General features: G+C 53.1%; 2 protein-coding genes across 2 annotated transcripts in view; one reads left to right on the top strand and one right to left on the bottom strand.

Annotated features, from left to right (window-relative positions):
- The first annotated feature begins 1,194 nt into the window (after window positions 1-1,194).
- On the top strand, window positions 1,195-7,293 carry PTSG_06041 (uncharacterized protein). Its single transcript, XM_004992876.1, has 10 exons — window positions 1,195-1,554; window positions 1,784-2,157; window positions 2,548-2,895; window positions 3,217-3,462; window positions 3,807-4,241; window positions 4,586-5,220; window positions 5,580-5,759; window positions 6,005-6,122; window positions 6,286-6,489; window positions 6,738-7,293. Exons 1-10 carry the CDS (start codon window positions 1,461-1,463, stop codon window positions 7,029-7,031), a joined length of 2,928 nt encoding a protein of 975 aa, XP_004992933.1. The 5' UTR covers window positions 1,195-1,460; the 3' UTR covers window positions 7,032-7,293.
- A 374-nt stretch (window positions 7,294-7,667) lies between these two features.
- PTSG_12384 (uncharacterized protein) overlaps window positions 7,668-11,216 on the bottom strand; it is a 5,449-nt gene continuing 1,900 nt past the window's right edge. Inside the window, exons 5-12 of the mRNA XM_004992875.1 lie at window positions 10,717-10,946; window positions 10,309-10,373; window positions 9,807-9,937; window positions 9,382-9,534; window positions 8,920-9,060; window positions 8,523-8,683; window positions 8,217-8,348; window positions 7,668-7,906 (exon numbers count right to left, since the gene is read on the bottom strand). Of these exons, the coding sequence (XP_004992932.1) occupies window positions 7,802-7,906; window positions 8,217-8,348; window positions 8,523-8,683; window positions 8,920-9,060; window positions 9,382-9,534; window positions 9,807-9,937; window positions 10,309-10,373; window positions 10,717-10,946 (1,118 nt within the window). The 3' untranslated portion in view covers window positions 7,668-7,801. The remainder of the gene's footprint in view (window positions 7,907-8,216; window positions 8,349-8,522; window positions 8,684-8,919; window positions 9,061-9,381; window positions 9,535-9,806; window positions 9,938-10,308; window positions 10,374-10,716; window positions 10,947-11,216) is intronic.

The raw sequence follows: 11,216 nt of genomic DNA, 5'->3' as shown, positions 1-11,216 counted from the left end.
TAGGTCAATGCGGGGGAGTGTTGACAGACAAGTCCTGTCTGCTGAAGTCATCATTGACCTCCTTCTTCACGACACCACCAAATTGCATTCACCTCTCTTGTGTTCTGGAATGTTCACGTGATTTCCCTCCGACCTGTTGCACGTGCAGTGTTTAGCTTGTGTGGTTGCTCGATGTTACATGCTCTTGCATAACACACCACATAACCACACAACTCTCAACAAACACTGCCACGTCACCACTTTGCGTTGTCGACAATTCTTGTCTTCTGCTCTGTTTCTTTCTGTTGGAGTGTTCATTCATCGCACATCCTTGTTTGCTTCACAACTCAAGTAAACACACACAACTTCCTCTTGTCAAGACAATCTCCCACACAACACACACACACACACACACACACACACACACAAGTCTCCAACAACAGCACCACCACCATGAACATTCAACACCAACGCGCACGTTCTGCACCGTGTTTTATCATGGCATTTCCTCGTTCAATCGTGTCTCACCGTTGCAAATGACGAAGACGCCTTTGATCGGGTCTCCACGGCGAAAGGTGCACACAACCTAAGTCAGTCATCCACAATCACGTTGTCAGCTATCTTCGTACTGTTGACATCACTGTTCCAGTGGCAATGCTTGCTGAGTCAGCACATCCTGCTGTAAACATTTCTGTGTACGTGCGCCCAGAAAAGGGCGCTTTTTCTTGTCTCTTTCTCCTCCAGTTTTCTATGTGTGAGGGTGTCTCTCAGCTCATGTTCATTCACCCTAAATCCTTGTTTGCTTCACAACTCAAGTAAACACACACAGCTCCCTCTTGCCAAGCCAATCTCCCACACAACACACAGCACACACAGTACGTTCTATCTTCAAGAACAAAACACCTCGCAACGTTCCAGCCACTACATAGCTTTGTGATCAAGTTTAAGTTAACAAACCAACCCTCACCTTACGTTCGTGCTGATTAAGCTTTGGGTCTCATAATCTGTTGACAGAGAGTTTCTCTCTCTTTTTTCTTGAGTGAGTGCGTCGGGTAGAGTGTGTTCCTGCTTACGTTTTGTTTTGCTGGTTTCAGCAAAGTGGAACAAGAGAATCAAGAATTACGTGCACCGGGTCACGCAGCCACGCGGCCCCCCTTTCGTCTATAAAACTATAAAAAGGACAGTACTCTATATTCAGTACATTACACCTGTTCCCTCGATTTTGGGCGTGGTCTTGCCTGCAAGCAAGTCCTTCGATTTGTGTTTTGGCTTGCTTCTTGTGTGTTTTGTGTTGGCAGTCCTCACACTCACCCCCATTCGTCTTCGTCGTCACACATTTACCAAGCAACAACAGCAACACTCAGCACTCAACAAGGACAGGCAGGCAAGCAAGCAGAGCCGAGTGTAAACAGAAAAGCACGATAGAGCAGCGAGAGAGCGACCAAACAAGCAAACAGACAGGCAGAGGAGGCACAAGGACGATGGCGTGTGCTTTGGTGCTCCTCAGGGCGATCGCCTTTGCTGCCACAGTCAGTGTGTTGCTCGCCTTCAGCGTCCAAGACGTCAATGCCGAAGGTAATGGGGTTGTGGGTGTGGTTGTGTCTGCTGCAATCCTTGCACCTGTACTGTGGGTCCTCTCCTCCTTTTCCCTCAAACACACACACACACACACACACACACACACACACACACACACACACACACACACACACACACACACACACACACACACACACACACACACACACACACACACACACACACACACACACACACACACACACACACACACACACGCTCGCAGGAAGCACAACACCGGCGTTTTTCCAGGATGTTAGCTGCGATCTTTTGGATGGTGATGATGCTGGGCCGTACCACATCTCGGATCCCAGCAAGCCCATCGACGGAAGCCTGTGCCCAGGCGACGCTGATTTGTATTCCGTTGACGTGTGTGCAGACTGCAGCTTCGTCGTGAGGTTGCTTTTCACACATGACGTGGCAGATCTCGACCTGAGTGTTGGCGCAAACGACATGGGATTGGGATCGTCGGATTCCGTGAGCGACAACGAGATTGTGATCGTAAATGACTATGCTGGTGGCACTGTCGACATCGAGGCGTATCATTACTCAGGCTCCTTTGCCAAGTACAGGCTCACTGTCACCATCAGTGCCCCAAACGTGACATTGACGACACCAACAACAACAACACCGCCTTTCTCTTACGAAAACACACCCGGCCCAGAAACAACCGCGCCGCCCACGACCACAACCACGACCACCACTGCAGCACCGATCACAACAATGGTAGCGACGACCACCACAACAACGACAACCACAATGCTGGCACCAGGAACCACGACGTCAGCTTTCTTCACCCCAAGTCCCCCATCAACATCATCTGCTGTAGCCACACCTCCCGGACCACCTCTGTCCTCTCCTGGGCCCACAACCACGACCACCACCACGACAACAACTACGACCACGACCACAACCACGACCACCACGACAACCACGACTACCACGACAACCACAACCACCACGACAACCACAACCACAACAACCATGCAGTGTGGAGAAGATGATTACGAGCCCAACGATAGTCTTCAGGACGCGTTCTTACTGTCCGCGGCCGGCACTTTTGTGCTTGGATACACGTGCGAGGATGATGTGATTGATCTCTTCAACATCACCCTTTGCCCCAACTGCAGCCTGTCCGTGGGCCTTGCTTTCGACTCCTCGAAGACTGATCTCGACCTCTACTTGTTTGACGACGCGGGTGCGCTGCTGAACCGCTCTGCTTCCTTCAGCAGCACGGAGCATGCCTCCTTTGACAACACCCAGGACAGCAACCAGACCGTGGCCATCCTCGTCTTCTACTACGACGGTGATTCCACCTCTTACCTTGCCGGAGTGTCGGTTGCGGCCTTGTTCCCAGCAACGACAACGACCACAACAACAACGACCACACCAACCACGACCACAACCACAACAACGACCACAACAACTACAACAACGACCACCACCAACAAGAATCCAAAGTGTTCTTGCCCATCGGAAGTCCTCAACGGCGTGACATGGCCTGCTGTTGTGGGCTGCAACGCTTTGTCAAGAGTGCAGTGCCCCTCGACCACGAGGTCATTGAAGGCGACGCGTGCTTGCCTGGCGAGTAATGTGCTCGGGGCTGTGGACAGTTCCGCATGCGTGAATGATGTTCTCACCACGCTTGCATCAACGAAGGTTGATTCGAGCAATGTTGAGCAAGTCACATCAACGCTTCGCAGCCAGACCCAGAGCACCGAGTTCATCGGCTCGGAAGACGTGTCAAGTGTGATTCAAGTGGTGGAGTCTGTTGGTGCCACAGTCAACTCTTCGTTGAGCTCCCAGTCCCTGGTCAACATTTCAACGAGTTTGACTGAGGTGGTTGATGGTCTTTTGGCTGTTGATCCTGAAGTGGTTAAGAAGGCAGAGCAGCAACGCACACAGGTGTGGCTGCACATGCGTGTGTGTGTGTTTGCGTGTTTGCGTGTTTGTGTGTGTTTGCGTATGTTTGCGTGTTTGTGTGTGTTTGCGTATGTTTGCGTGTTTGTGTGTGTTTGCGTATGTTTGCGTGTGTGTGTGTGCACTTGTGCGAGCGCACATATTTGCATTTGCATGTGTATGCATGTGCATGTGCAAGGGCGCGCCATATTTGCGTGTACGTTCACATCATGTTTTCCCCCACGCAAGCGCAGCCCCATCATCTTGCCATCACGCATACCATCATTCATCACGCATACCATCATTCATGCTTGCTTTGCTTTTCATCTATCTTCCGCTTCTGCTGGCAGTCCAATTCCTCAGCCTCACTCCCTGGCGTGTTTGGGACGACGCTGAACAACATTGCCAAATCCCTTCCACCAGGCACAAAGCAAGTGAGCCGCCGCACTCGTGTGGCGACGGCTGCGTTCAACTTCAAGACAGCAACCACGCCTGTTGAGTTCCCCGATCAGACATACGACAGCGGCGAGACGTTGTGCCTTGACGACAACTGCACCAATGATCCTCTCGCCAATACGGAGGTGCTTAGCTTTCAGAACCTAACGCTGGAGCTGATCCCTTCGAACCCATCGCGATACTACAGCTTTGCCGTTTACGAAACGGCGAACCTGTTTGTCAGTGACACGGTTGCTTCAGAGTCGAGCCAGGCCGGCTCCAACCAGCCCTTCATCTCAACGGCGGTCGTGCTTGCACAGAGCGGCGATGACACCGCGTTTAATGGCACGGTGCGTAGTGCATGTGTGTACATGTGTACATGCGTGTACATGTGTGTATACATGTGTGTATACATGTGTGTACATGTGTGTGTGTGTGTACATGTGTGTGTGTGTGTGTGTGTGTGTGTGTGTGTGTGTGTGTGTGTGTGTGTGTGTGTGTGTGTGTGTGTGCACGGGTGCGAGGGCGTTTGCATCGGGTGCCACGGATGTGCCTTGTTATTCCCATTCCCTTGTTCCTGCACTCTTTGGTTTATTTCACGTTTCACGCACCCCCTTTCCACGTGTTGCACCCAACACTGCCGTTGCTCATACATCACCAACCCACGTCCGCACAAATGACCCCCGTGCTGCAGATTCGGTATCGTGTGAGCAAGACGACCACGGGTAGTGGTGACACGGACCAATGCGTGTTCTGGCAATTCGCGGCGGGAAGCACCACCACTGGCCAGTGGGACACCTTTGGGTGTCAGCGCACCAACAACACCATGCTACCAGATTCGGTGGTGGAATGCGAGTGCAACCACTTGACCAACTTTGCCGTTTTGACGACATCCGCAGCCACGCAGCTCTCAAGCACCGACGAGTTGGCGCTGACAGTCATCACATACGTAGGCATTGCCGTCTCCGTTCCCAGCCTGCTCATCACCTTCATCGTGTTTGCGTCCTACTCTGCGTTGCGGACGCTGGGGCGGATCATCATTATGCACCTGTGCCTGAACCTCGCCGCCGCCATGCTGCTGCTCGTCTTTGGTGCGGATCGCACCAGCAACAAGGACGTCTGCACGGGCATCGCCATCGCCTTACACTACTTTCTCCTCACGTCATTTCTGTGGATGCTGATGGAAGGCATCAACCTCTACAAGATGTTCGTGACCGTGTTTGACTCTGTTGGTTCGGCGCGTGGGAAGCATGTGCGTCTGGCCGTCATCTCTTACGTCGTTCCCGCCGTCATCGTCATCGTCACGGGAGCCGTACTTGGCCTTGATGCGTGAGTGAAAAACACGATCTACCATTGCGAGTGCGTGCGTGCTTGAGTGCTTGAGTGCTTATGTGTACGTACGTGTGTGCGTGCTTGTGTCCTATGCGTACGCGCGTACGTACGTGTGTGCGTGCTTGCGCTTGCACGTACGTGTTTGAGTGCTTGCGCTTGCACGTGCGTGCGTGTGTGCTTGTGCGTGTGGGTGGGCACACGTTGGCGTATGGGGTGCCATGAGTGTGTTGATGATGATGATCCACCTCAACTGGCTTGAGTGATCGGTGTTCTGTTTCTTGCATGGGCGATTGTGCCGTTTCGAGGCGTCGGCCACCGGCTCACACCATTTTTCTTGTGCGTGTGTGTTTGTGCAGGTATGGCACAGATGACGTGTGTTGGTTGTCCTACGACAATGGGGCACTGTGGGCGTTTCTCGGCCCCGTTTGTCTGATTGTCGCCGTCAACATTGTGGCGTTTGTGCTGATTCTCCGATCCGTATTGGGCATCGGCCTGTCTTCGTCGTCCAACAAAACCAGGACCTTGCTTGTTCGCGGGTGTGTTTCTCATGAAGAGCCATGATGATGATGATATGCATCAATGCGCATGCGTGCGTCAATATGTGAATTACACGCACAAGCATTCATTGCTGTGCTTCACCGCACGTGTGTGAGCGCGTGTGCTTGTGACGCATGAGAGCGTGGTGCTCAACAAGTCCATGCGTACTGCTTCCCCAACACATAGTCTTTCCGGGGTCCGGGCTCACATGTCCTTGTGGTGCTTTGTACATCTTGCGCATCAGGTTCAAGATCAGCTTGTGCTTCTTCTGCGTGATGGGTATCACGTGGGTGTTTGGCATCCTGGCGCTGACGGGCGACACGGCCTTCCTGTACCTCTTCACCATTCTCAACGCCTTCCAGGTACATTTATTCAGTGCGTCATGGAAGACGCCGCGACTATTGCCTTGCTCCTGTGTTGCAGCCGCTCTCGCTGGCATGGCTGGTTCTGGCTCGCATGGCTGGTTCTCACGTCAATGGTACTCATGGTACCTGAACCACGCACGCACCGCATGTACATGCACAGGGCTTGTTCATTTTCGTGTTTCACTGTCTTCGTGACAAGTTGGTGCAAGACACGGTGCGCGGTGGCAAGTCTCAGCTGCCGAGCTTCCTCACAGACAGCAGTCAGCAGCATCATCATCAGCACCCACATAACAGCATGCCAGAGCATTCTACAGCCGCCACCTTTGTGTCAAACCCAAAAACAGAGACAATGGATTCCACCAAGGTGAGCCCAATTCGGTGCACATTGTGCGTGTTGCAACTGCACGGGTTGTTTCGCGATGGGCTGTATCATTCGTTGTGGACTCGCAGATCACTCACAATGTGTGTGTGTGTGCGTGTGCGTACTTGTGTGTGTGTGTGTGTATGCTTGTGTGTGTGTGCGCGTACTTGTGTGTGTGTGTGTGTGTGTATGCTTGTGTGTGTGTGCTTGTGCTTGTGTGTGTGTGTGCCTGTTGCATGTTGAATGATCAGGCCATGCCATCGGAAGGCGTGGATACGATGATGGAACGCAGCGAAGCACCCACAATGGAGACGGCACTCGTGCGTCCGCTCAACCAAGGCGACAGAGATTCGCTGCATGAGGAGGACGAGCAAGACAATGATGACAACAAGAGTAATCTGTCGGACGACAAGCCTGTGCGCGGCAGTGGCGACGATGGTGGCGACGGTGCATGGACGAGTGACGCCGGCACAGAGCAACCACAGCAACAGCAGCAAGAGGCACCCGTTGGGTTTGCAGCGTTTGCGGTGGAAGAAGCCAAATAAACCCTTGTTGGGTGGCGAGTGATGGGAGTGCTAGTTGTGCTGGCGAATATGCGCTCAATGATCTTACTTCTTCCTTCAGTTTTGCCCCGCGTTGCAGCACATGTTGCACATTGTGTCTTCATCTCCATGCTTGCCTGCATCCTGTTACCCTCATGTGCATGTGCGCAACCGTTGACGGAAGGCTGCGCGCTGGTTGTTTTGGCCACAGCTCCAGCTCCCTGATGATGCTTCAACCTTGCATGACACACATACAACCTTGGCCTTTCACTGAGCGACTGCGCACGCGAGTGGGTGCGTGTCATTGAGTGGGTACGTGAAGTGGACGGATGGGTGTCAGTGGGTAGGTGTAGTGGGCGGTGCATGCGCATGTGAGTTGGTGTTTCTCGGTTGCTGACTAGGAATGGATTGCTGGCCAACGGCCGTAGTGTATTCTTGGGCTGTTGCATACACTGTGCCATGTGGCATGAAACAGAGACACCAACATGTACGCTCTCGAGATAGAGGCAACTTGGGTGCATCGTGGCGGAAACAAATGGGCACAGAGACAAACAAACATGCAGACAGATTAAGGCAGGCAGGCAGGCAGTTGCACAGACGCAGACGCACATGTTGCAAAGAGACCCCTTCACACAGACAGACACAGACACAGACACAGACACAATCACCGACACCGACACCGACACAGACAGAGACATACACAGATAGAGCGACACGGATTGGCATGAGCAGATCAAATGACAAGCACAAGTTCCCAATACGCATCGCCAATTCTACTGCACGTGGAATGTTACGAGGTACGCACTGCACCCGCGCAAGTGTGTCGTAAATGACACAGCTTCCTTTGTAATCTTCAATTCCTGAGCCGAAGGCGTCACCTGCAGGTATGAAACACGCGCACACAGACACAGACACAGACACAGACACAGACACAGACACAGACACAGACACAGACACAGACACACGCACGCACAGACGTAAATACACACACAGACGCAAATACACAGGCGCAACAACATGCAGAAAGACAGTCAACCAGCCAGGCAGACAACCCACACACATGCGATCGTGTGTGCTGATTAAATGTGGCGGTAACGAACAAAGTGTCGATGAACACATCACTGGAAGCAGACGAAGAAGAAAGAGACAATCCACCCATCTGCTAATCAATGCATGCAGCCATCGTACCTCAGATGCAGCAAAGATGCGGTTCAGTTGCTGCTGTGTTGGATACACGGGCGATCCCAGACGTGTCCACTCTGCCCTCGGGTTGACGCTCCAGTCGTCGAGGGCATACACCCGCGCAGAGAGCGAAGCAGGCTGTGCGCGCATGTAATGTACGTGCGTGTGAACACATGGTTGGATTGTGTGAGAGACAAGCGAATCACAAAATGCAAGGAAAAACATCAATACATACGTGCGCGAACGCACGCACACAGACACAGACACAGACACAGATACAGACACAGAGACACGGACACAGGCGTGACCAACCGGGGGAGAGGTCGTTGGGATGGTGATGGTGGCGGTGTTGTTGCCGCACTCGCCCATATCGAGGCGGAGGAAATTGCTCACATGCACCCGCAGCGACTGCAGCTTCTCGTGGACAGGTGCGCTTGCCGTGCTGTTAATCGTTGCAAACACACGCACTTGTCCTGCGAGCGCACAGCACGTTCATGCGGCCAAGGTGCGCACAGGTGGTCGAAGTCATGAGGGGGTGGGGGGGGGAGGAGCAACGGGCGCAACGCGGGGCGTGCGGTGGAGTGCGGGTGGCAGCACAGGCAAAACGTAAATGCAGATGCAATGGCGATGAAAACACAAGCAATCAATCAATCAATCAAGCAAGAGAAAGCAAATAAGAGCAAGCAAGCAAGCAAGCAAGCAAGCCAACCTGTTGGTGGCTGGCTGCTGGGCTGTGTGACGGTGGTGCGGAGAGCAAAGCGGCCCGCATCGTTGAGAAGTTGGAATGCGCGGTAGACGGGCTTGGCCACGCCATAGATGTTCTGCAAACCAAATGCGTTGCTGAACGGACCTGTCTCCCCACAGATGCGCGTGTGTGATGTGCAGTTGAGGAGTTGAGAGAAACCAAACGCGCGCAAGCAGTGCATCAGACGCACGGGAATCCCTCACCTTCCAACGCCCATACCTCACCGCTAACAACCTCTCTCACAAACCGCGCATCCTCCTCATCTCTGTGTGCCTGTCTCTGTCTGTTTGTCTGTGTGTGTGTGTGTGTCTGTCTCGTACGCTCTCACACACACGCTCACACACACACACACACACTCACACACACACACACACACACACACACACACACACACACACACACACACACACTTCGCTGCGCGCCTACTTGGATTCATGCCGCCCTCTTCAAAGACGTCTGTGAATGTCCACCAGGAGAAGAGCGAGAGGTTCTGCACAAGCGGGACGTTGTGGAAGACAAACGCGGCGGCATATGCGGTGTCGCGGTGCGGCGGTGTTCCCTCCAGTCCGTCATTGTACTCTTCGTGGCGTTACAGGGGACAATGTGAGTGGACGGAAGAATGTAAGAGTGCAGGTATCGAAAGATGCACGAGTAGATTGACGGACACAACATTGCGACCCAGAACACACAGATAAACAAACGTACAGATAGAACGCAGATTAAAACACATACACATACGCACAGACACAGACACAGACACAGGCACAGACACACACAGACACACACACACACAGACACACACACCACACAACACAGACGCACACAGAAAGGAAGACATGCATGCATGATACCTGTGATTAAGAGCGGAAGGTGTGCAGCGGCGGCAATCTTCTGTGTGCTTTGCAGCGTGTGCGCAAAGCAGTCTGGATCGTTGCGCGTCGACGGCAAGTTGCAGTTGGGGTCTGATGGATACAGATGGGTGCTGCGTATGTGCCAGACATGACAGCGAGAAATATGAAGCACGCGCGTGTGGATCGTGAGGATGCGGTATTGTGTGAATGTCGGCTGCGGGCGCTTGCCAAGCGTGAAGGTGCACGGACACAGACACAGATACAGACACAGACACAGATACAGACACAGACACAGACAGACACAGACACAGATACAGACACAGGCAGACACAGACACAGACAGACAGACACACACACACACACACACACACACAGACACACATACACACATACACACATACACACGCGTGCGCGTGCGTGCGTGTTTGTTCCGAGTGGTGTTGCTGCCGTTTGCAGCCAGGGCAAATGACGATGCGGTGACACACCATCAGCGGCATCGCACCTCACAAAGTCGACGGGGATTCCACGGGCAGAGGTGTTGTGGATGAAATCAGCCACGTGCTGCACCTGCAGTCATGGAGGTAAGGGGGTGGGGGAGTGCGGTAAAGTGTCACTCAGGACGGGGGTTGGAAGGACAACAGCCACATATGCAAGGGTACATGTACGCATGCAATACACAGGACCACCCACATACACATACCACACACAGGAACATGCACGCCAACATGAGCAGACATACAGATACAAATAGACAGAGACAGACAGACACACACACAGACACAGACACAGACACAGACACAGACACAGACAGACACACACACACACACACACACAGACACAGACACAGACACAGACACACACACACACACACAGAGTCATGTGGACGCTTCAAGGTGCTCGCCGAACGGACCTGCATGGTTGCTGGGCCGCCGACCTTGAGAGACGGGTGCACGCTCTTCAACGCAGTTGCGGTGGCATTGTAGAGGTTTAGGTAGGGAAAGGGGTACGCTATACCCCACATCTCTACGGTGTAGGCAAGCAAGCAAACAAGCAAACAAGCAAGCAAGCAAGCAAGCAGCAGTGTGTGCATTGAGTAAGTTATGATGTGGTGTCTGCACAGGGGATTCAGATCCTCCATGCCTTGGTTGTGTGCAAGCACGCGCGCGCGTGTGTGTACACGCGATTGTGTGCTGTGATTTCGCACAGAAACCCTGTGTTGTGCACAGAACCAAGTTAGCCGCACACAGATACACGCGCTCGCACGCAGACACCGACACACAAACACGACCACAGACACACACACAGACACAGACACACACAGACACACACACACACACACACACACACACACACACACACACACACACACACACACACACACACACACACACACACACACACGACGACGAC

The sequence above is a fragment of the Salpingoeca rosetta genome, assembly GCF_000188695.1.
Source record: "Salpingoeca rosetta unplaced genomic scaffold supercont1.15, whole genome shotgun sequence".
NCBI classification, from domain to species: Eukaryota; class Choanoflagellata; order Craspedida; family Salpingoecidae; genus Salpingoeca; species Salpingoeca rosetta.
This window is presented reverse-complemented; position numbering and strand designations above follow the sequence as displayed.

Bases quoted from the DNA above. Each gene is read 5' to 3' on its own strand.
- PTSG_06041 (XM_004992876.1), top strand. From the start codon at position 1,461: ATGGCGTGTGCTTTGGTGCTCCTCAGGGCGATCGCCTTTGCTGCCACA. The intron at 4,242-4,585 runs GTGCGTAGTGCA...CCCGTGCTGCAG, and splicing joins ACACCGCGTTTAATGGCACG to ATTCGGTATCGTGTGAGCAA. The intron at 5,760-6,004 runs GTGTGTTTCTCA...CTTGCGCATCAG, and splicing joins AGGACCTTGCTTGTTCGCGG to GTTCAAGATCAGCTTGTGCT.